At 30.9% G+C, this 26,143-nt stretch overlaps 3 protein-coding genes and 1 long non-coding RNA gene across 4 annotated transcripts in view; 2 read left to right on the top strand and 2 right to left on the bottom strand.

Annotated features, from left to right (window-relative positions):
• LOC116777248 (GAS2-like protein pickled eggs) overlaps nt 1–10,027 on the top strand; it is a 37,408-nt gene extending 27,381 nt beyond the window's left edge. Inside the window, exons 3-5 of the mRNA XM_032670682.2 lie at nt 3,328–3,891; nt 4,937–5,606; nt 7,824–10,027. Coding sequence (XP_032526573.1) covers nt 3,328–3,891; nt 4,937–5,606; nt 7,824–8,719 — 2,130 coding nt within the window. The 3' untranslated portion in view covers nt 8,720–10,027. The remainder of the gene's footprint in view (nt 1–3,327; nt 3,892–4,936; nt 5,607–7,823) is intronic.
• A 258-nt stretch (nt 10,028–10,285) lies between these two features.
• Nucleotides 10,286–11,132, top strand: LOC116778036 (uncharacterized). Its single transcript, XR_004354100.2, has 3 exons — nt 10,286–10,483; nt 10,737–10,801; nt 10,911–11,132. It is a non-coding gene; the product is annotated as an uncharacterized LOC116778036 (long non-coding RNA).
• A 12-nt stretch (nt 11,133–11,144) lies between these two features.
• Nucleotides 11,145–22,239, bottom strand: LOC116778035 (protein takeout-like). Its single transcript, XM_032671880.2, has 6 exons — nt 22,061–22,239; nt 14,454–14,546; nt 12,975–13,122; nt 12,598–12,731; nt 12,094–12,259; nt 11,145–11,444 (listed from the first exon to the last, which is right to left on the bottom strand). Exons 1-6 carry the CDS (start codon nt 22,116–22,118, stop codon nt 11,306–11,308), a joined length of 738 nt encoding a protein of 245 aa, XP_032527771.1. The 5' UTR covers nt 22,119–22,239; the 3' UTR covers nt 11,145–11,305.
• A 1,682-nt stretch (nt 22,240–23,921) lies between these two features.
• LOC116777444 (uncharacterized) lies at nt 23,922–25,229 on the bottom strand. The gene has a single exon (XM_032670990.2). The coding sequence runs from the start codon at nt 25,128–25,130 to the stop codon at nt 23,997–23,999; it is 1,134 nt and encodes a 377-aa protein (XP_032526881.2). The 5' UTR covers nt 25,131–25,229; the 3' UTR covers nt 23,922–23,996.
• Nucleotides 25,230–26,143: the final 914 nt, after the last annotated feature.

Here is a 26,143-nt window from a genome sequence, read left to right as displayed (position 1 = left end):
AGTTTCGTCTTAGCCGTTTTGTAGACATTTGTTTATGGGATTATTATTGAAGTTCTATAAAATAAATTTTCATTAAAGAGATATTCCAAAATGTATTATTTTTAATAATGATTAAAATCTAGCGAATAATTAGTTACCATCGTTCCGTTTACAATCGATTATATTTCGATTTGGTGGTTAACGTAATTATTATAACCTCGGTTCCGCGGTGCTTTTGGTTATATGCGAAAACACTGTTATTTTAAATAATATTCTTGACACGTGCTCGGAAAAACAGTCTGATCACTAAAAACAATAATCTTAAAGATAAAGATGGGGAAAGATAAATAGGGAACGTGAACGTTCATAAAAGATAAAATCGAATTCAATACCTTTTTAGTCCACCGTCAATAATGATATCATTCGTTGCTAGTTCCTTGAAGTTTTAACGATTGCTCAACTCAATTAATGAGGATAAGATACTAAATTATTGTAAATATAGTTTTCAACAATATAATTAAAGTGATCGTTAGATGGCGCCGACGGCGGAAATATGGCGTAATACGCCGCTAGATTAACTCGTGGCTAAACGTCACTTTGTCCCTTTGTATTTTTAAAAAAATATATAAATATGTAAAATAGTCTCTTTTCACGTTCATAAACATTTTTTTTATATGTAAATATAATACTTTTATCAAGCATTACTGATTAGAAGCCATATTTTATGCTTACCATTTTAAATAGATGTGGTATAAAATAATGCTTAAAGTTACATACATGAAACAAATGTGAGATTTACTATTGAAATACTAGAGATAGTTTAAGATTTTAAAGGGATAATAGAACACTAATTTCACACACTGTCAATATAACTAACTATATAACTATATTCTGATATTGAAGTTGAGAACCGTTTAGCACCGTTTAGTATATATAAATATAGATTATAGATTAGTTTTGTACACATTAATTGATTATGACTTTTTATATATAAGTATTATATTATAAAAGCTTATAAGTATACAAATACAGGTATTATAATACACACAAATGATTTTTCTGGTTTTGGTACTAAGAATTAATCTTTTGTGCAGTGTTCGAACAAAAGGAAAGTGTACATATTCTCCCCTTTCATCCCAAGAACAATTCTCAACCCTTTCGAGGACAGATATGTTAAAGCATGGTTAGGATGTGCATTACAAGTCGATTTAACCGCTGGAATTATGTTTTTAACTAGAAAGATTTGAGTATATGATAACTATATATTATTGAGATTCTTTTTACTTAAATTTAGAACTAAGTATAAATTTTTATACATATTAAACTGTTTCCGTAAGATATAAATGAAACCGAGCGTAGCGTAATAACCACCATTTATCTAATGCCCTGACCATATATGGTGATAAGTTAAGAAGCTAAGTCCGTTATCTGTAATTGCCTTTGAATATTCAATCACGTTACCACTTAGAATGTTTCATTAATCTCCTTTTACGTAAACAATCTCATATAATCTTAATATTTAGGTAAAGGTCTTATAAATATACTACATTTCATTTTCATATAACAGACTTCATCAACAGTATATCGGATGAAATAATTCGAAAAGTTCCGAAATCCTAATCCGAATAATACCAATGACGTCATTCAAATTTATTAAAACATAAATAAATATTTGAATATTATTAATTTCGACAGCGTAGTGTTTAAAGAAAGTGAGAATTAATTAAATTTTTTTCGTCCTTATACGAATTACTGCTTTTTTGCAAGAGCATTATCGACATTTAGAGTAATTAAACTTCTTAACAACAGATAATATAATTATAACTCATCGTTATATCATAACAAAAAAGACGATATAAAATTTAATACTTAAGTTACAACGATGCCAAAATAATTCTTCTGTATATGACAGTTTTATGGTAATATAATAAAAACACGGTATCGGAAATATGACTACATTTTATGAAATATCTCGTAATAAACGTGTCTCTTATATTTCACAATTTTAATTTTCCATACATTATACCCGAACGGTGGCCATTGTTGTAGACTATAATCTCCTTTTCACATTTAAAAGCAAATAGGTCGCACAATTACAGAAACCTCATAAATGTTAATGGTTGATAATTCCATGCTTTATAACTTGTATGTGTATAATTTGTATGAATTGTATGTTTATGTTATTATATCTGTTGTTTGTTCAAACATCAGAACATCAGAACAGCTTTATCACGGAGGATTTTTAAGCTTCAGGTTTAATGAGTGAATTAAGAAAGAATGAATGTTTGGAGATAATGACTTTTTCTCGCGTCAAGAAATATTAAAACGAGTACTTGCTAACAGTACTATTACAGAATGTACCTCGGTATTTCTATAGTGAATGTATGAACGAATACGAAAAGTATGTACAAAAGTTTTTTAACTTCAGAAGTTTCTGCTATTTAGAGGAGCTCTTCTAAATTCCACGTGAAAACAGGAAAGCATGAAAGCAAAGCGGTTCAAGAAACTGTGTTGAAAGAACCTTTGTCTTCTTGATTTGTAAAGAGACAAAGTGTTTTGCAATTCCAAATGTCTGTCCTTTTTGATCTAAATGACTCAATTAGCAAGTCTATTTTGAAAACGAGTCGTTTTATTTGTTTCTTGTCTGCATCAATTATTTATATAAATTGCGAATACCTCGTTTTTGATACGTTTTTCCACAATTGCAATTGAAATGTTATTTATTATTATGAAATATAAATATATAAAACTTATAATCTTAAATTATTTTATATCCTTTTTCTTAAGTTTTAAAAATTTGTATAACAATTTAAAATCCAAGATGAAAATAAGCCTTTATTAATATTGTTTGTAAAATGATTAAGGATTTCCATTACCCGTGAACATAAAAGACCAATTGATAAATTTTCTCCTTCAATCATGACTCCGACCGTTAATATCAATGTTTAATTAAAGTGGTCTTAGACAGCTACTCGAAATAACATATTATTAGTTGACGAAACCATGATATACAACCAAATTCGGAAGTAAATAACTCGGTGCGGTCTACACTGGAAAGTTATATGAAATAAGGTCTAAAAAAACTTCGTTAAAGTGATACCAAATTTGGTGATTCATTACCAGTCTCCTATATGGCAGTAAACGGGCCTTGTGGCGCCATAATTTGAGAATTGATTTCAATTTTTCCACTTGTACCAACCTCAGGGTCGTGCTTCTAATAACGCATAATAGACAACTGTATTTTTTTTTACAAAAGACTATTGATTTTATATTATTTGTATAGTAACTTCCATTCCAAACAATTTGTTAAGTTTATAACAAGATAAATATTTATTCTTTTCTTTGCAGCACGCTAACGCCGTACGCGAATCAGCTAGACTCATCCTTGACGCACCTGCTCCTGAATCTGATGATGCCTTGACCCTAGCGAAGGCGCTGCGTTCTAGACCACCAGTCAACATGCTCCCTGCTGCTAAAGCAGGAACGTTTTTTGCAAGAGATAATTTATCAAACTTTATTGACTGGTGTCGCAGAGCACTCGGTATTTTGGAGTGCCTTTTATTCGAAACCGACGATCTATGTCTTCGTAAAAACGAAAAGCACGTCGTTTTATGTCTTTTAGAAGTAGCCAGGAAAGGAGCCGTTCTTGGAATGCCAGCTCCTCTCCTCGTACAAATGGAGAAGCAAATCGAAAGAGAATTGGCTGGGGAAGAATTAAGACCGGATGATTCAGCTCTAGGCCTTGTACCCTCCGGCCCTCAGCCGCAGCTGGTGACAAATGACTTGAGGAGTCTTGACGAGAGAGTAAGAGATTTGGTTGAGAGGTGCTCCTGCCCCACTCAGTTTCCTATGGTGAGAGTCTCCGAGGGCAAATACAGAATTGGAGATACGAGGCTTCTGATTTTCGTCAGGGTAAGCGAATTTCTTATATATCAGTTGCGATATTTTTTATTACGATCCAAATTTTTATATATATTTTTTAAATAAACTGTTTACGGTTATTTTATTTCAATCAAACGTACTGTTTACAAACATTATGCTCGCACACGTAAAGGTTAACAGGAAGACAATGTGACATTGATGAATTGCTTTATTTATTTAACTAGTTATTCTAGATTCTAGAATAAGATGTGTGATTCATATAATTTAATTTAATTACGTAAATAAGACATCCATTTATAAACTGCATGTAATAGACATCAATCGTTTTATTTGTAATATGGACCTATTTTCATTGAACAAACTGATATCTCAGATTTGAGTTTATTTATTTTGTTCTATATCACATAATGAATTATTATCTTATTAATTTAGTTTAGTTATGAAGACATAATAATCGCTTGGTAAAAAAGTGATTTGTTTGACATAAAGACGGTCCAATGGAAAATTATATCGTCCTTATTATCCACAAAATTTTCATGTTTGTTAAAAATTTTGTTGACCTCGCTTGATAAGGACCTTGTTACCCTAAATATGGAATGAACAACAGAATTTAAATACTGTTGTAAGTTTAGGCTTTGAAAAAAATCTATACAAATATATAGTCAAAATTTTTTTGTTAAACCCTATTCGGAATCAGGTTATAATTTAACGCAATTGATCTATGACTAAGCGGTTTAAGGTTATTCTTCAATAGTAATATCTCAAGACGCAAAACTGAGGCATCGCGAATTCCGCTGGGCGTTAATAAAGGTCAAAGCGATATCGATTTTACCAAATATGGATTTGCAGAGTGAGTCATCGTTACAAATGGCTCGCTCTGATTTAGATGCGACTGAAATGGGCAGAACCAATTATATAATAGCCACGTGCTGGCTATAGCGCGTTTATTGCCTGAAATATCAAATGGTTTAAGATCTGTGAATATCTTTTAGGAAATACTCGTGTTTATAAATTTTGTATGACAATTGTCGGTATCCACACTTGAAATAAACGTAAATGTCGTTAATTGTTTCAGATTTTACGCTCCCATGTCATGGTTCGCGTTGGTGGTGGCTGGGATACACTGGCCCACTATCTGGACAAACATGACCCTTGCCGCTGCCGTGCTCAGCATAGAACATCCCTCTCAGCCCGCTTGGCTAGACCCAAGCAGGATCTTGCTGGAGCTACTGTTACATACGAACGTTCCGACCCTAGCCAAACATCCCAGCCATGCAAAGATTATAAAGAAACAAAGAATTATGAGCCAATGTCGCTCCAATACTCTTCCAAATTATACAGTGACGATCCTAGAGCTGGTCATTACCAATCCAACTGCAAACTGGACGCTCCTACAAGTTTACCATATTTAGGAGCTATGGATCGTGCTGCCTCCCCAAATAGAAAGATTCTGCAAAGAAACAATAGCCCTGGCCGGCATTCCTCCTCTCCAGATCGCAGAACTAAGATCGTGACCACAAACCATTTGGTGCCTACGCCTCATGGCGTAAGAAATAAAAGTCCGCGCCCCCTGTCTCCTGCTCCGGCAGCGGAAAGCGCTTCAGACAACGGGTCCGAGGTCTCTGACGAAGGTTACAGAAGCCTGGGAGTGGTAGCCGGCTCTACTCAAGGGTCGCCATCAAACAAAACAGCAAATCGATACTCACTGCACAGTCAGAATTCCATGGATGACGCTGATTTTAGTGGTAAGATACTACAGATGTTTATGCTTTCTCTTTTTCTGACATAAAAGTGAAAACAAGTACCGACTTATTTGTTTACCTTTCATCCTATAAATTATAATTTCTGATTTCCCTAGAAAACAAATTTAGTTGTTTGTCATTTTAAATTCAGTGCTGGTTTTTAAAAATTTACTTTATTTACATTACGGTAAAGCGACGTACTCGATATAAGGAAAGTTTCAATATATGTAGGTAAAACTTATGGCATGTAAATAAGTCAAACGCACAGTTAATATTTGTGGTATTGTTGAAATAAACATTATTTTCGAGGAATATTGATAACAAATTGGCAAAATAAAACTATTGGTATTGTAATGCAAATCTAAATATTTTTATTTAACGGTGTCTTGTATTAAAATATAATTGGTAAGATATGTCTGAAAACCCCGCAGAAATTTCTAAAATATATTCGTAGTAGCACACACAAATATTATTATTTTGTTTTGTTTGTATTGACATAGGAAGCAAAAAGGCAAAATTACTCAATGAGTACTCTAAGTAGGAATTCTTGTTATTTATTCACTGTCATCTAATATGGGTTCATATATGTCGACATATCATTTAAAAGTTCGATGGCAAATGTCTGTACAATATATAATCGAGGCCGCTCATTAACACACAACAATAATGGAATATAATTAAATCGTTTTCACTTTGATATTACGACGTATTAGGAATACATATGTGACATATATCAATCATAATTGTATACGGATTGGATTAAAATCTCGTTCTTTTAAAGGATATAAAATGATTCAAGTAAAATTATTAATACTCTAAAACGCTACACACATGTTGAGATGGTGTATGTACTTGTTTCTAAAACAGAAAATCAATCAGCAAGTGAAAGGCAACCAAAAGCGATACTTATGTCCTTGATAAGAACAATGGGCTACCATTTTAGTAACGACAATATTATAAACGTCATCCCTACTGTTATTTTATTAGGGTTCAAAATCATCAAAAACACCCGCTCAGTGTTTAACTCGTTCAGACGTGAGAGTATTTGAAAACAGCTCGTGGGGAGAAACGAAGTTATTTTAAAAGCGCGTTTCACAGAAAGTCCTGCTTATTCATAATATTAGAAGAAACAGTCGCCTGCGGCTGCTATTCCGTTTGTTCACAAATTTCTTTGAATTTGAAATTTATTTTGTAAATTTAATCGTTTTTCGTAGAAATTAAAAATCGCAACTGGATTTCTCGTTTTGGTTTGAATTAAATATATAATACCTTATACAATCATTAAAATTTATAAAGCCCCTATTTAAGCTTAACAAAACTTTAAATAATTACATTCCTCCACATCATATTATTATCAAGTGTCATATTTTCAAATCTATGGAAAGTATTTAATATAATACGTTTCTTAAATAACTTTTAAGCATAACTGTAAGTAAATTTCGTTACAAAGAAAAGCAATTGCAACTATGCCCTTTGAAACTTCTAAAATAAATTTATTTCTTAGCGGGAGTCTTTCAAAACGATCGTTATAAACGATCAAGTGTAGTTCAGATGGCGTCTAATTATATTTGGAAGAGAATAAAAGCAAAAGGTTTCAATAAATACGAGTTGCAGTTTGTTTCCATTTAAGACATAACTCGACCGTACCTCGACACCAAAAAGGGTCTAAACTTTCAAAAGATAAAAATAGAGTTGATTAGTGCGAATGTCACTTTATGTCAGACATGTTGTTAACTAGCCCGTGCGAAAAAATTCTTTGAGTAATGTACAACATTCCCTTCATTGCCACATAATGTAGACAAACAAAAAATCTTTATATACTTAATGTGTATGAATTATGACCGTATTCCTTGAAGGTATATTGTCAACACTTTGCACACGATACTATAGATCAGACGGCGACAAAAAAGGCAATAGGTTATGTTATGTCGGACCCGGAACTCTGTATATTACCATAACTACACAATTCTTGTTCACTATTCATATACGCCTTTGTTGATTTTATTTATCTAAAGATAAATACCAATGTCGTTATGGTGATTATATTGTAACCTATCTTTTTTTAAAGTCAAAATATATTTATACGGACATGTATTTTTGATTTATATATATAAAAAAAATATTATCCAGTGTTATTTTTAGAAAATATAAGAGTCAAAAGATTTTTATAAAATATCGGTGCGTGGTTTAGTATGACAAATCCTTTTTTTTTATTTTCAGAGCGTCTCGACGAGGACGGCTGTCAAATAGATAAAAACGAACGAGTTGATGACTACGTCAGCCTCAATACTGGATTGCGCAAGACAGATTTCTCTGACACATTCTACGGCAGCAGGAAGAACAGCTCAGAAGACAAATCCAACAGAGCCAGTCCTGAATGTATAGTAGTACACGAAAACAACGACTCACCGAGCAAGAGCCTAAGACCGACACGAGAATCAACACAATCACCAGCGAAGGCAATCAGAAATAGACCTGCTAGCAGGATACCACACTCACCAGTTAGGAACAGAACACCAAGCAGAGGCAACACTCCCAGTCCCAAGCATATCGCTAATCCACAATCATCACCAAAATTGGCACCAAAATTACCACCTACCAGCCGGAACACATGGGGAGGAAGATCAGCTCCAAATCAAGCCAAAGCCAAAACACGGCCAACTGTCGGAGCGGATACTTTTGAAAATCCCAACAAATCTCCAAAAGCGAAGCCAAAAGCTCCGCAAAATGAGGCCTTTAAACGGAACTCGCCTCTTCGGGCGAGCAGTGCAACTTTAAGGTCTCCCACTCACCAAAAAGCTTTAAGCCCTCTGCTCGAACAGATCTTGAGATCTGCAGAATCAGCTAAAGATGACGCCTCCGTTTTGGAGAAGATGAAGGAAATAATTAGGTCTTATTCTAAAGGCGAGGACTCGATATCAAGAACGAGTTCAAAAGATTCTGACTACGCAGATTTCACGTCGGCTTGGGTGATGTCTGATGGAAAGTTAGAGAGATCTACAAGCACTAGGCAATTAGCTGCACCCAGGAAGGATCCAAGGACCGGTGCATCCAGGATACCGGCTCCTGTGTCGCTGGGCTGCCGACGGTCAACCTCTACCTCGCAGTTCCCTTGACGAGCTAGGAGTCAAAGACTGAATTGAACTGTCGAATCAGTGTTAGTGAGTTAGTGAGCTTAGTTTCGCTTAGTGTCTGAAATTTTGTTTTTTTTATTTTGATATTTACTCTTGAGTATTTCCGTTTATTGATATATTTAAATATAATATTACAGATACATATATCTCTGTCATATCTTTATCAAATAGATTCATTAATGGTAATATTACTCAAATAAAAATTAATATGATTATAATTAGAGTAGATTTATACTAACAATGACGAGAGTGGTTTATCATTCTGACCTAAAAAAAAAAAAATACATAGGTGACTTTATGTTAATAATGTCACAGGACAAGTTAACAAAGAAAGCTAGATGGTGCTACTTATTACTTGGTTATTTAGTTAGATTTTTTTTTTATAATTTACGAAACAATAAAAAAAAAATGATATAAAAAAATGCTATAATAATTAATAATAACCAGCTAAGGTTTTAATTTTGACAAGTTAATTTAAGTTATTTAAGTTCTATTTAATCCCGGTACGAATAAATTACGAGCAATAAATTCAATAGCGCTGGGAGTTTTGGCAATGATTTTATTATCAGTAATCTCATTTTCTGTAAGTTATTTTGGATGGAGCTTATGAATTGGGGAGAACAAGCTGGCAAACATAATTAAGGATTTTTATATATAGAGAAAACGATATTTTGGTACCGTAGAAAATAATTATATTTTTCACTTTACATTACACCCGTCCAAATAACAGTTGTTTCGTACATCATAAATAAATAATTTAATTCAACATTAAATTGGTGTTCGAAGCGGCTCGGAACGGACAAAATATTATAGTGTTCAAGCAATAACATTTTAACATATATTTTTATTGTCTACGCTGTGAGAAAATCTCTTCAAAAACGCCAAGCTGTTATTTGCAAATGCTTAGATATTCACTGCACTTTATAAAGCTCTGTCCGTGCATAGAATTTTTAACGAATATTTAAAAAAAAAATTACATTTGTAATATTTGCTAAATAAGTATGATGAATATTTTTAGGTCAGGGGACTGTTACGTCTTTTTTGAACCGAATCGTTTTATAATTAATTTATTAAACACCTCTGACATCTAAAAATATTTATCTCATTCGTTTGATTTTTCTAATATTTTAGTCTTTTATTTGAATCGTCATTAATACGAGACTATAATATTAGATCAATGCGTTGCTTAGCTAAGTATGAGGCTAAGATAGTTCTTAAGTTCTTCTCCGTACGTTACCAGTGACTATGCCATAGATTGTTATTCACTGAATATAACATTAATAAACGTAATTATCTTTTATTTCACACCCTTAAGCTCCTTCCATACACAGCTGCAAAACGTTTCGTCGCATCTGGTGTAGTGTGAACAAGCCTTTATGATGCAAAGGTTTAATTTCAAACATCCAATGAGTTTCTTCTTAAAAAAATTTATTGAATCACATTATATACATCTATTTTTTTTATTATTTATTATAATGTTGTATTAACAATTATTATCGTAATTAAAAAGAAACTTAGTATCAGAGAAGAAAAATTGACAACGTCAAAAAACAGAAATGAATCAATAGCTCAAACATGTCTGTAAATTAAACAAAATAATATACATATCTAGAACCTGTGTAAAATGACCTCCGAGTCGTTTGTAGCGGGTTTCTGGAAGAAAGTCTTCGCTTATCCTGTTATTAACCATATATCTGTCTGTAACGGAATTCATACAAAATATAAGAATTGAAAGACTTGCTAAAGGTTGGTAAATGTAACAATTTCACCGAGCACTCAAGATTATAATCCGTTTAATAAATAAAAATGTTGACATTGGCTAAAATATTCCAGTGCGAATGAAGGTATAGGTTTAAAAAAATACAACAATGAGGCGTAAGGCGTTATCTTTCTTTCAACTTTTCTCACGTTTTAATGATATGTCATTTTAAACTTGTTCTCAGTGTTTTGGGATTAAAAATAATTTCGTCGTAATATATTTAATATGATTTAATTCCAGATCAAAAATGGAGTGGGATGGAGTGTTGTTGGGGATGATTATATACATACTCCTCGTGGGAATATGTATGTTTGTTATTTATATAGTATTTTTTATTTTCACTCTGTTTTCTAGAGATTATCACTCGTGTTCGATAGTATTGGTGGTAATGGTACAACATTTTCATCGTTTCAGTGGTCATAATAAACGAAGCATTCTGCAAATCTGTCTGTTTAAATAACGCTCGACAAGCTTTAGATTCACAAAAAGTTCCGGATATTGAATTGAACGAGAGATCACCAACAAAACGGAGCTTCACTTACAAGAAACATGAAAACGCTTACATTATTTAAATGTCCTACCATAGCGTAACTTACGGTGATAGAAACGATGTTTTGTTTTGGGGAAATTAAAAAAAAAACTACAATATATTTTTTAAAGATATTTTATTGTGTAGATTAATTAATTAATTAATAATAATTAAAGCGGTATCCATATCATCTAACAACGGTAGTCATTCCCGTATACAGCTACTCCTTTGTAACAATTTCTATTCTTAACCTATATATAACTATTGGGATCACAGATAATTAATTTTCGATAAAGATTTTGTTCATGGGTACTTTGTCGAAGATTTTGTTGGTGACGTCTTGGAATACGGAGCTGAGACTTTTCTCATACGATTCTTTTAACTCATTGAAGACTAAATCAGAGTTCTCGTTGAGGAATCTAAAATTTATAAGTTGTAAATATCACAATGGTTACATAAATTTATAAAAATTAAAATACTATTTTTTATTACTACAAGTAGAACTCAAAGAATTGTTGCATCCAGACTTTTTTTGTATAATACACATAATCGGCTGCTGAAATATTTTATTAATAGGGTTTCCAAGTTTTGTAGATAATAAATAGATCTTGTAACATAAATGTTAGATATTTAAAATGCGAACAATTTTTGAGGATTTATGCATGTACACTGTATGTAAATCGATAAATCCCTTTGTTAATCTTTCACCCAGAAACTGCTTCACCGATTTTGATGAAACTTTATAGTAATATAACTTGAAGTTAGAAGGAGACACCTGTAATTAATCCCCAATTTACGGTAAATTCCATTCGTATCGAAGTATAACAGCTGTATTTTGCATCAGGTCACGTGACACAGTATAGATGTCGTTGCCCGTTGATTGGCTAACTATTGATTTAATAGATTAATAATTAATTTAATAGATTTAATAGATTTCTCTGTGCCCAATTACAAAGGCCCCGCGGATGAAGTCAATGGCAGAAATTAGTTATTTATCTGTTCTTCGTCAATGATAACGTTATTATACTTACCACAAGTACACTATCAAGTATTAAATATTCAACTTACATGTTCATCTGGTCTCCAAGTCTCTTGTCACCGTTGAAGAGGTTGGAGAAGTGAAGGTTTACCTTCTCTGGGATGAACTTGACTCTGTAGTCCTTGATGTGCATGAAGGTCTGCCCGTCCTTGACAACTGGCTCGCCGATCAGATCGTGCTTCACGACGAGATTCACTACGAAGCGAAGTTTGTTTGAACGTTTTCGTTAAGTGTAAGCCAAATTAAAAGAAATAAGCATTTAGATTAATGATATTAAAATTATGATTTTGGCATTTAATTTTAAGAGCCAATTAATATCAGACATTACAAAATACAATAATTAAGAATTCACGTTTCTTATAATACGTGGCTTATAAAGACAGAAGATAGTTTAGAAGTAGTACCCTCTGTTATCGTATTTTAATATTTTATATCTACTTCACTACTTGGCAATAGAGGGCGCTGTTTTTAGTTTACCAATAACACTGTTTGAAAAGAAGATAGAAAATCCAGTAGATGGCGCTATTACTAACCCATAGTAATATTCGCGATTCCTTTTCCTTGTATAGGCAAAACAAGAATTCTGCCTTTCATCACATAGTCCGCTATAAACTCCATTTTAGGTGTCAGAGATTCGGTCCGTAAGCGGTGATGCTTGAGATCAGCTCTAAGAATCGATAAGGTCATATTAAAATCTATTCATTACTAAACGGAGTAGCAAACTTAATATATTATAAAATATAACTTCAATGTAATGTTCAATAGTAATCCTAGATTTAAAAGTCCGGTGGACTAAATTCGTACTAAAAAGACAGTGGTAAGATGGACTAAGTGGCTGGTAAGGACTTGAATATTACATTTTACATATATATCAATTACTGTAAATAAACATGGAACAGTTTATGCTAACTTATAAGTGGTAAGTATGGAGTCGGTGAGTCCGTGTAGCTTGATGTTGCGGTAGTTCTGAGTTATGGTGACGGGGCCGGCTCCGGAGTCGATGTTCATACCAGACACAAACAGGGGTTCCAGGGGTGGCACTGACAGAGCTGGGATACCTGGCACAGACAATATAATTGAGAACACATTAGACGAAACTTTTTCTTTTTCTGGATTTTCAATATTTTCGGGATTCACGGTGCGGGTGCTGGGTCCATCGCGTTGCAGGGAGAGGAGCTTTAACAGAGCCTAGGATTTGCGACTCAGATGTGGGTTTAAGTGGCATCTATCACATCTAACACGCATTAAAAAATCACCTTCACCGTCCAAGCCCCTCTCTACCACTAAATCGATTAAACTGTTCGTGAAGACATAACCAAAGTGACATATTTCGGGAGTAATTTTGTAATATTTTGACCAATTAAACATATCATATCTTTCTAATAATGACGCAAAAAAGGTTCATTTTAACGTTTATTTTTCATATCACGCTGTCACGTCCATAGTTTTAATATCCCAAATGGAAATTCCCATTCAAAATGCTCATATATTTATAAGAAGATTATAGAATGCACAACCAGGTCAACTGTGAACATGTCAAGTAAAAAAGACCTGAACATTATCATAAAATCGAAGATAAACAGACAGACGCATCGTTAATTAATTACAGTCCCGTCCGTTATTTATATTCGTGCACGTTTAAGATTTTATACGTTCAAGATATTTCCGTGGGTGTCCTTTTAAAGAAAAATGAATAACTTATTGTTAATGTCGCTTTAAATATGTAAGGACAACACGGAAATTTTACAACGTAAAGCTTCTTATTATACGTAGTGATATTTTCTTTTCATCATCCGACTACGTTGGACTGTTGAATTAAATATAAAAGATCGTATTAAAAAAATCGAATTAGATCGGTAAATAATCCAATTTTTTCCAGCTTTTACGGATTATTAGGACTCTATTCATTCAGGCATGAATTCTTCAGATATAAAAAAAAAATGTTTTGTTAAGGAATGCTTATCACAACTTTTTTGCGAAAATAAGTTGTTTTGCCTCTTTATACTCTTCCTGGTTGATATTTTATATGATAATGTATATTATACTTCAAGTTGTATTACGTAGATCGCTTTGTGCTAGCTTTTAGTACTTCTAAGCTTCCACATAAGTATCTCAAATGTTGGGTACTGACAACTATTTTCAAATTTTCTAAATAAAAAATTTATCTATATACCTACTGCTTTTCTATAAAAATAAAAAAAATATATATTAATAACATAAAAGTATTGAAAGTTCTGCAGAAGGTAAAAGGTCTCATTTAATAAAATTTAAAATTTTGCATTTGAGTTGGTAAGGTTATTAGAAACTATAAAATTTGTGTGTAATTTGATTTCTAAGCGGAATAAAAATTAAGAGAAAGTTTTTAATCTATAATCTTTCAAAAACCCACCTTCTACCATCTTCCTTAGTGCGTCCGGGACGGCGCCTTTCAGACAATCGTTGAGTGTCCCGTCATTCCTTTTACATTTAATGAAGTTTTCAGCTGGAATTAAAAGAAAAACTATTATTAATCATTGCGAAAATTGATTCAGAATTGATATTAGATACTTAGACTTAGAGAAGCTGTATAGGAAAAGTTTACATGTTTTATTTATATATCAAAAGTGATAATTCCATGCTATAAATTATTGAAAAAATAAGTTGTTGTATCTTGATATATTTACCAGCCCTTGAGAACCTATATAACAAAGACTTTAGAAAATCAATTAATTAAGATATCATTAATGAAGCAAACAAGATTGTTTCAATGAACTAGTGTAACAATAGTAAGTGAGCAATCTTCCGCGTTGGGAGGTCATTTGCGACGTCTAAGACTTGCGCCATTCGTCCTTCAGCTTCTTGCATATTACTTCTACGGTTTGTCATAGGCAAATTATATTCACGGCAGTTTTACAATACATATCCGACTGATGTGCGCGTCGTAAGACTTTTGACCGTCAATCATTGAAGCAAAAACCGAGACTTTCATACATCATTGTATACTTAGCTGGTAGATCTCGTATGAAACCTCAAACTATGAGTGATACGTTTATAATGCAATTTAAATAAGTTTTAAATTACCACTGAATTTCACAAAGATAAGTCAATAACACTGCTGTTTACTTAGTTTAATCAAAGATTTTAAATTTCAAGTCATGTATCGTATAATCTATACATGCTCTCAGAATTCACCACCGGCTGAATAGGACTTAATCGTTAAAGATAAAAAAAAAAGCTATGGTAATGTTTTTAATATGAATATTTACTTTACTATTAATTTGTTAATCAGCACGTTCTTTATTCTGTACAGGTGTACTGGAGTATGGTCAGACGAAAGAGAACAATTAGACTAAGTAATACTGTTCATTTTTAAACGTAGATACAACTAAAAGACTGTATAAGTTCAGCGCTAATTAATTTCTATCATTTCTTTTATAAAAAAGTTTGAGTTTAAGCTACTTAACTCTAAATAAAACTATTTGATCACCAACAAACATCAGGTAGCTAAACTGATGGATTTACAGGGTGATTGTTGACTAACTAATATGTTCCGTAAGTCGCCGTTTGATTGCATATGGCGAAACGGTCTTATATTGACGCTTGCGATTAAAAAAGAGGTTTATGTTTTGTTGTGTTTCAAAAAGAGCCTATCGTAGGTTAATGGGAAAGAAGGTTTATATTTATATATATTTTCAATGATTCCTTTGAATGTCGACTCAGTATTTTTATACACTAGGTATCTGATCACAAATTAAAAGAAAGATAGCCTAAGCGACATCGTTGTATAGATAAAATATATAATTACGAGTAACTTTGCTGAATACGCGAAACTAGAATTTTGATGGCCACCAGCCAACACCAGCAATGGAATGGCATTGCTATGCTAACATCGGAGCAATAGCAGTCTTAGGTATAGGTTTAAAGTTTTAATTACGTAATTCTAATTATAACACACATATAAGAAACTTCAACGGTTTTCCTGGAACCTCTTGGGGCTGTGAAAAACATCCTATATAAGTATCTGCAAAATATTTATTTATTTCGATTGTTTATACTATTACTTCAAACTCTTACAAATATAACGAAATGTCCACTTTTCTATTTATTGCACGTTTCTAAATGGCCACTTGACCTCCTCAACCTGTCAAGGTCGTGAGATCTGACTAAGAGAACAGATTAAATAATGCTGTTTCGTTAACTCTTGACTGTTCCAATAAAGATTTTGCTAAGATAAATTAATTAAGATCTGACGAAATAAAATTTCGTTTACAATTAATTAAATCAAGAACTTTATTACTTATTCCTTCAATACTATTAACAAACTATTGTTGATGTGTTTTTTGATCTCAATAGAGCATATTTATATTATGTATAGCATGAGTGAAAGTGGTAAGTAAAATTTTTAAATCCAATCATGTTTTTTTCGTTCAGAAGTCAAGGTTGACCCATTGATTCAATACAAAGCCTTTGTTTGCTGTCGTGCCAAAGGTTAATTGCCTGACCACAAGAGACCGTAAATTACTTGGACATGACCATAGCTTAAAGGACGAATGTTAACATGATTTGTTAATAAATTACTTGTTTCACCGTGAATGTATAGATGTCCTGTTTGTGTTTATAACTATTATTGAAAAATATTAGTATAAATTTAATTAAAATCACCTTGTTGTATTTTTCTTTTAAACCAATCCGTTAGTTTAGTGATAAAAAGCTCGCTGATTCGCAAGAGAAATAATTTATGTTTACGTTAAGAACACAAAAAAACTTAATATATCATTATGCATTCGTTTCTGGCCACATAACTTTTCATTTTAAATAATTTATTATATCTGACAGTAAAAGCTGTGTTCACAAAAAAGGACTTCATTTTAACGGGTTTTCGTCTGTTACATTGCTTATTTGAAAACAGTGAAAAAAAGCCCTCTTAGTCTTATATTATAACTTAAAATGTTCGGAAACGCGATTGAATACTTTAGTAAAGAACATATAGAATCGTTTTAAGGGTAAATGTTTGCAGAGAGCTTAAAACTTTGTATTAACAAGTTTAAAAGCTTAATACATAAAACAAACAGTGACATATACATTCAAAACGAAAATAGTTTATCATTAGTCTTAGTGTATTTCATATAAAATTATGTACTTCGAGTGACACAAGATTTTAAATAACGAACCTTTCTGACATGTAACCGCAAAATACACCAACATGAGAGTGATAGTGCGTAAAATGGAAAGTGAATTGTGCAATAGAATTCGCCTGGGCATGACGACGTTCTAAACAATATTAAATTACCGAAAATTCTTAACATAGTTCAATCACATATAATGCGTGATATATATAAAATAATAATTAATTAATTAAATATTCGCATAAGCTTTGTTGTTGCATTTTTTAATGGATCTTTCTATTCGCATTCGCATTTCGCAAGGTGTGTTGAAAAGATACAAAAGATAGATAAATATCCTCTTCTTATCTTCTGAGACAATGGCACTTCAGCTAATTATATTTTTTGAGTAATTGTTTGTTTTTAATAAATTAATCTGGAGATTTGAATAGAGAAATTTGCTCTTCGCTGATTTCCATTTTGGTTTTACTAATAGTTTACAATTTATCACAATGGGAAAGCTTTTAAGGTGGTGTCCTAAAGGGAAATATATAAATACAACTTATTTGCATATCTGCGTTATATGGATTGAATTGTAGAAAGTATAATTAAGAAGAAGCGATTTATTATGCTGTACAAATTTTTAATATAATAAAGTACTTGAATATTTATAGTTACGGTTAACATCTATTAACTACCATTTCGTATTTCATCAATAAAAAAAATCCCTATTAATAATTTAAAAACAACTGTCTGGTTGTATTCGTTCGAGAGAAATGAAAAGTTTACTTGCACAGTAGAGAGGTGCACAGTAATCTTCTACCAATTGTAGCTTTCTCAAGTTCCTGATTTAAGAGATAATTTAGGTATAAAATTTGCTCTTCTGTTGTTGTTCTGTCTTTTTTTTTTTGGTGAAGGAAAAGCTCTGGAAAACATCGTCTCTACAATCGTTTCATTATAATAGGTAACCTACCAAAATGTCAAATTAGATTAGATTCTCAACCATTCAAATTTCGTAGGATTCCTGACGCTTCGACTGACATAAACCTGACCTTAAGCTTATACAAAACCGTAACATCTTACTAGTTCAAAGAAAGCTATCGGCTGCATTCTCTTAGACTTGATTATCTGTTGTATTATTAATCTCGTTACAGAGAATCGTCATTCTCTCACTCCAGTATATTATTTTTATCATCTTACTTTTATCTTTTCGGTATATACTTAAAGTAATGAACCCTTAACCCAAGACTATTATCTTAGAATATTTAAAATACTTGATTTCAATGGGCTCGCTCTTAAAGCCAACGTCATAAGTTATTTATGTTCACTTAGTCTAATACATGTACTGCTGATTAAAATTGAAAGCCTGTTTTATTCCATCCCAAAAATTATTTACAGATTCAAATTAAAATTTCATTAATGTTTGAAAATAAAACGTTTAGATTCACACCCTTGTCCTTCCTATAAATTATTAACTCCAATCTTTAAAATCCTTCTTTCCCTAATACCTCTCATCCAAATATCAATGTCGTTTTGGTGTTCCTAGCCGCAGCGTCTCAGTTAAAGTCACATTACTACCGAAATATCACTCTAGTTTCAAGATGAAATATGTTAATAAGGAGTCGATACTCTTTTAAATATCTACTTGAGGAGCATTCCCTTGCAAAACAATTATTTAACTGATTGTTCACTTACTATTTACAATATAACTCTACGAGTGCCTTTATATTGATATATGTATATGTATGTATTTATAACGTATATGTTATTCGTAATTCGATTGTTTTCTTAATATATTCAAATAATTAAATAAAATTCATACTGAATATTGCACGAGGAACAGCTAGTTTAAATAAAATAGCTAGGGGCGTCTTGAAAATGAGGGTAAAGCCTAAAAGATCGTTACAATTATAAGTTATTTAAATTCATAACACGGATGATCAAAAAAAGGGTTATTTTAATATAAATTCACAAATAGAGCTATTTGTTATGTACCTATTGTATACAAAAATGACCAACGAACCTATTATTAATCATTAAGAAACTGCCTGCGAAGCAGGATCAGTTCTCCTGTTATAACTTATTTAGTAATTTCATAATAAAAGACATTTTACTAAAACATATCGAAACAGACTTACAAAACTAAATAAATAACATTGTTATCATTTATACATTAAGAATTGCATCGAATTGCAATATCGTTCTTATTGCGATACAGTAAGAACTAATTTGAATGGACGGAAAGGTCATACATTGTGATGACAGACTTTCGAAAGATAGCGTTGCCACGTGGTTAGACTTTCAACTCTCAAGGTGGAAAGCAATATTTGATATAATGCAGCAATAATCTCGATGGAATCTTCTCAGCCGAATCAACATTCCATAGTTATAAAAACAACCTATTCAATGGTACCTACTACGAATTTAAAATAAAAATAAATACCCTAATAAAGATGGACGCCGAATAGTGACAAATTGTATAATATTTTTTTATAAAACTTTTCTAATTCACAGTTGTATATGAATAAAATGTTAGTGAGCTCTAATTTAAACGGCTCTAGTGTGTAATTATTTAAAAAATACCATCTTTTTAAAGAGATCATGCACTCAATAGCTTGGTAGAGCGAAATAAAACTATGTATATTAATTCCGTGTATAATAATTAAAGTATGACAATAAGTCTAAGGTTTAAATAGAGTTCAAAGCCTCTGAAGGTCGTTCGTTTAAGGCACGATAATGAACAATACATACATATGTAAACACAATACAATAAACACAATTTATATTCAGAGCGTAGGGACTCAGATATAGCCTTAACGTGATTGTTTAAGTCACACAAGTTCTAGCTAAATTTAACTTAGAAAAAATAACCGTTAATGTTGTTGTAACGGTATCCTTACACAAGTTCGCGTTTGAACCTAATACTCATTTTTGAGTTTAATTTTTAAAAGTTTCAAAGTTGTTATTTTTATAAATGAGATTAGAGAAGAATTAAATTCACTTTGAACCGCTGACAAGGCTATGGTATTTTACCAAAAGTCTTCAAGATCACATCACGTAAAGAATGGTTTTATTATATAAAATTTTAAATTATGGTATAAAACTTATATTCGTAGTAAAGGCACTAGTCGCTGTTAAAAAAGCTAAGCTTTCGATTGTAGTTAGTTGTGTGTAATTAAATTCGTTTATAAAATCAGTGATCTTATAAACTGTTGAATAATTTAAAATTTAAAAAGTTACAAAGAATATTCCGATTCAATTATAGAGAAGCATTTTTAATGTCAATGTCATATTTGAATTTTTATTTTATAATTTATTTATTGATTTTCCGGAAGTGATTTTCCATGAAATAAAAAAAATATAACTTCCTGTATTTTTGTCACGTATAAGTTTTTGGATGGAATGATGGATTTCGATCCTATGTTCCAAACTACGGTAACTAAAACCTAAGTCACTTAACCAAGTCGAATGCTTAGTAATTCTTATGCACTTCCTTGAAACAAATGATCAACTAGAATATTCTGTTAAGTGTTATAATTGAACCTTAATACGCATACATATTATGCTTTATCAACATATTTGTATATGATTAAGTTATTCAACGATTATTATATGTTAATAATAGTTATATATAACATAAATAGAGGCATTAATGTTTCTGTAAAGATAAAAACAATGAAATAAATAACAACATGGAATTGAAAAGATAATAGATTAATATATTAGTTCATAAACATATATCAGGTTAGCGTCCATTTCTTTAGAGCTTTCTGAAATATCAGATATTTTTTTTAGTTCGCCTTAACTTTCTCATTTATCATTCAATACATTTAAGTTTGATTATAAAATTATTTTACATCAATATAACATATGCATTTATTTTGTTTTAATATTACAAACAAGTCTAGATTTCTTTAACCACATTTCTTTATCGTCCTTAAAAGTACAGGAAATAAATACATTTATTTATACACATGTCTACCTGTCCATGCATTTCCTGTGCTATTATATATTAAATTATATGTAAAGTAAAAATATTGATTTATTTTAATAAAAAAAATATTTTTTTAAGAAATCCTGTGCATTGATTTTATATAACATATGATTACCGTGATATGATTACCGAAGTTTCCTTAACATTACATAAATGTTGCCAACCTCTGGTTACGCTGCCTTGTAATTAAACAATATTATCAATTTACTGCCGCATCTTATATTACTGGTATTAATGTTATGGATATATATATAGTCTTATTTGTATGCGTAACATTTGTTTTCTTTATATTTTTTACACGTAGCTTCCTGTAGATAATAGTTTTCTTTCGTTTCGTAAAGTTTTTGGAATTGACTTCTAAATGTCTTCCTGATTGTTAAGTAACACCCTTGATTTATTTTGATTTATAGTTTTGTAGTACGTAGCGTATTTTTCCTACAAAATTATTTTTAACATAGTTTTTTTTACTTGCATCCTTTATAATATTACATTTATCAATTACAATAACAATCGGTAAATATATATATACGGAATAGTTCATTATATATGCATATATATTTTGCTCTGAATAAACTTTTGTCAGTTTGTTTTTCTCGAATTACAAGACGCAAACTCTACATAAACGTATAAAGAGTTTTAAAATTATTAGTTAACATGCTTGATATCATAATTGTTTTCAGCATTGATAATATATTTGAATTAAAAATTATGAGGTAGGTCTCAGTCCAGTAGAGTTTTATTCATAGTTCATCAATCATATCATAAAATTTTTGTTTAAAAAAAAAAACAAGATAATTTTACGGTTATTTGAAATAAGTCATATGTGCCATAAAGTTGGTAAAGTTATTTTAACACTGTTAAGATTTATATCTTAGTTACAAAATTGTAACTACCTTCACCTCATAAAATGAAAATACTTACGCAACTTATTCTCAGCGGCCGCTAACGTCAACTGACTTAGTACCAAAAATAAAAACATTTTCTACACAATATAAAATCTTTTTGGAACGATACTTTCAGTCGAGCAAACGAACTTTATATAAATATTACGAAGTGACAGTGCGCGCGCAGCGTCTTTCTTGTACTGCTATCGCGCGGGAATAATGCTCATATATATATTTATTTTTCGCGGCTACATTACAGAATGGACGTGCTATGCAAACTTGTTTTTAAAGGTGTTGATGTGACATGGATGCAACTTATTAACTAGGAGAGCTGGATCTCTTTTCAACTCCAGTAGAAGGCCATGAGAGAGACAAGGAAGGAATATATTGTATGTTTTGCATAGTTTAAACTATTTCTCTTAATGTGATTCCTTACACTTATTTAAAAATATAGGTACCAAATAAATAAAAAAAAATGCGTTTTCCATATTTCATCATCATGATTTGTCCTTCCGTCTCTACAATTGTCAGTGGAGTCCTATATTTTGTAATCAGGTAATGTGTTGAAATCATATGGTATTTGACAATGGGGTAATTAAAACACATAATAATAAATGGGCAGTTAGTAATAAAACATTTTTAAAACTATTTCAAAGTTTAAGAATAAGAATATAAACTTACCCAAAAAAAGAGAACAATATTTTTTATGTTAGAGTTTTATTTCTTATAAGTCGAACTTGAAAATTAAGAAAATTAAAAACGAAGTACTGAGTAAAGATTTATATTTCAGCCATAATCCGAGCATAAAATTAAAAAAAAAATGTATAATTATTTTTTAATCTCAATATCCCATGAAATAATCTCACTGTAATATACATACACACTTTTTGCATATTTCATAAATAGCAGAATATATTTTAAAAACTGGCGGTTCAGGGTCAAAACAGTTACTTGTGACAACAGATTTAGTTCTAGTCTAATTCTGAAGTAACAATAAATTATATATATATATTTTTTTATTAATATCTTTTTTTTTGTTTTAGGGGTGAATAAAAGAAAAAATATACATTGCTTTCTTTAAAAAAATTAAGCACCGTCCTAGCGACATCTCTTTTAATTAAAAGGAGTTATATAAATAATGTTGTAACTATTGCATTTTTTGATTTAGAACCGACCGCGCCGGCTGTTTCATACTCTTAAGTATTTTTCCATACACGTGAGTCGCGACGGATATCCCTGATCTAAAATATTTTAATTTCGTCATATAAACTTTATTGTGATTAAGACATGGTTGGCAGTTTCGACAATGGTCGTTTCAAATTTAAATAGGAAGCAGTAGATGTAAATATTAATATGAGCAAATAATAATCAAATAAAATGCTATGAATTGGCTAATTGAATTTTATTAATAATTCTTGGTTATCATGCATTAATTGATATATACGTTTATTATTTGAAAAGTATACGGTACATGTACCATTTTCCTATCAAATAATTTATTTATAGTATGTTGGCACTACAATTTATTGGAAGGACAAAAATTTATTTGTTTTTGATTTTAAAGTTTTTATTGACGATATAAATGTAAAATTATTGATTATATTATAATTAGTTAAATTTTTCAAACTGTTGTTAATATTGTTTGTGACATTCAAGTCTTGATACTTGAGTTGGTAACTTTGCCTTGATTAGATTAATTTTTTACATGTATATCATATAAATGTATTAAATGGCAATGCGAAGAAAATTATACTTACATATCCTATATAACTATTAAGTGAATTTTTAGAATTGCAAGAATACCTTTAAGTAAATTAACTTTTATTAAACTGCAATTAAATACCATTTATTTCTACATAATTAAATTTTTTAATGATTTCATATGAAATAAAACAATGTTTTAAATTGTAATAGCGGTAGTTGAGGTCCCACTTATGTATTTAAATAAAATTTAATCATAACAATTATACAAATTAAACTATAATGACATCATCATTCAAAGGGCTTTGATAATTATATTCCTTTCTTCTAGAATGTTCTTCATAACCCTTCTGGTATCTCAGGGCCAAAGAATTATCAGGTTTATTCCTATTAAATATGGAGTCTCCATTTAAATTTAGTTTTATTATACCGAAACAGAGGCTGTCTTCCTCTTTTTTTGCATCTTTTCTCCTCTCTTGTATTATTAAAGAATTTTTCACAGGTAACATAAGCAGCATGTCTTGAACTTCATTATTTAATTTCACTTTAGCTTGTATAGTGCCATTTACAGAGTTTTGCTCATCTTTTATATTTAATGGCAACTGACATTCCATACAGCGAACATTTTCATGATGGTCGCTGTATACAGGAACAGGGAACAGTCTATCGTTCAAATAAAATCTATATATGCATTTATGATTTAGACCGCTAGCATTGTCTTTGGTGCGTATTCTCGATTTAGCAGAGTGACATTCAAAATAGTTGTTAGTCCTAAATTGTTTTAATTTTTGTATATTGTCAATATTATCTGGGTCTAAAAAATCATCTTCACTCCCACAATCATAAGAAGGAATCTTAAAAACAGTATGTGTACTGCAACTTTTCTCTGGATGCTCAATAATTGTTTTTAAAGATGGACATTTAGTTTGCTCAGCGGGATAAAAGGAGTCGGATGACTCATGAAATCGTTCATTTTTATAAAATTGGTGAATGTGTTTTTTGTCTTTAATATTTTTAAATGTTGAAGTCTTCATTGCTTCTTTTGCTACCCTTGAGTTTTGTCCATAATCCTGTTTGTTGACTTTGCTTTCATTATTTGCAATGTTGACATCGGAGTTCATATCGCCACATTTTTTACAACAGTCTACTATCTTTTTACAAGAGTATCTTTCAATGAACGTCATGTCAGACTTCGTCGTATTTTTTTGTACTTTGTTTTGTTTGTGGTGACATAAGGAACCCATAGAACAAGTTTCATCTTCTCTTAATGAACCGCAAATATTTTTCTTAGAAATAACAACTCTTTTAACTTTTTTAAAACTGTTATCATAGATATTGGGGGCATTAAAATGTTTTCTATAACGATCACAACAAACTTTAGAATTTCTCGCACTTGGCTTGGACATTTAATTTTTTTTAAATAAATTGAAACCTTTCAAGCGATTGCAGTGAGCACTTAACAAAATAAAATTAAACTTTAAGGACCATTTAACACGAACTGTACATAACGTATACAGAGTCTGTTGCTATGGAGATAGTATTAAACGTCTTAAAACCGACTGGAAATGTTAATTTCAATGGAACATTTCTACCAAGTTTAAAAGTTTATATATATTACTAAAGGCTTGTATATATTGTATAAGAAAAAAAAATAGTTTTAAAACATTTAAATATTACAATTACGTCGTTCGTATGACTTAAATCTGTGATTAGCGGCATCTAGCCTCCAAAAGCTAAATCGATTATAGTCATTCTAGTATACAGGTAGCTCAATGTTTTGTAATACAGCATAGATGTCGCTGCAATTGAAACTATTTATTACAATACATTGTATTTAGTACAGCGATTATATAGGTATTATATTATTTAGGTAGTATGTTAACTCAAAAGAATATTTAAAACAAATGACACACACGCACACACACTTATTTTTATTGATTATAAAAGCCTATAACTGGATAAAAGTTATTAAACTTCACAAGTTATATTTGATAACAATTAAAAGTATTTTTTATGTACAATTTGAATTTACCTATTATATTTCTTCGTTTCATGGACATTTATTAAAGTAACGTTGAATACAGTTTTATATTCTTTGATCGCTTTTAAGTTGGTAATGATATATCTAGACCTTTTATTTTTTCTCAGCTTAAAGAATATAACTTGTTTAGAGTTCACGACGTCGGAAGGAAGACGTGACTCACATTGGGGCCTGCAATATATAAAAGTAGTATAAGTTAGTATTAAATGAAAAGTAAAATATATTTTTCTGCACCATAAAACTATTTTATAAATTATATTGTTTATACGTTACTGTTATTCTGCTACAAACAGTGTTCAACGTAGTATATGGGTTAAAACTGTTGAGTTCATGGCAATGTTTTTAAAGCATTTTTTAAAAACAATCGTTCAAAATATT

Source organism: Danaus plexippus, chromosome Z (assembly GCF_018135715.1).
Source record: "Danaus plexippus chromosome Z, MEX_DaPlex, whole genome shotgun sequence".
In the NCBI taxonomy this organism is placed as follows: domain Eukaryota; kingdom Metazoa; phylum Arthropoda; class Insecta; order Lepidoptera; family Nymphalidae; genus Danaus; species Danaus plexippus.
The sequence above is the reverse complement of the archived record's forward strand: the minus strand, read 5'-3'. Positions and strand labels throughout refer to the sequence as shown.

Excerpts from the sequence above, each read along its gene's own strand:
- LOC116778035 (XM_032671880.2), bottom strand. The coding sequence starts at position 22,118 with ATGTTTTTATTTTTGGTACTAAGTCAGTTGACGTTAGCGGCCGCTGAG. Across the intron at positions 14,547-22,060 it reads GGCCGCTGAGAATAAGTTGC|CTGAAAACTTCATTAAATGT; the intron begins GTAAGTATTTTC and ends TTTTAATTCCAG. Across the intron at positions 11,445-12,093 it reads CTTGGAGACCAGATGAACAT|ATTCCTCAACGAGAACTCTG; the intron begins GTAAGTTGAATA and ends TATAAATTTTAG.
- LOC116777444 (XM_032670990.2), bottom strand. The coding sequence starts at position 25,130 with ATGTCCAAGCCAAGTGCGAGAAATTCTAAAGTTTGTTGTGATCGTTAT.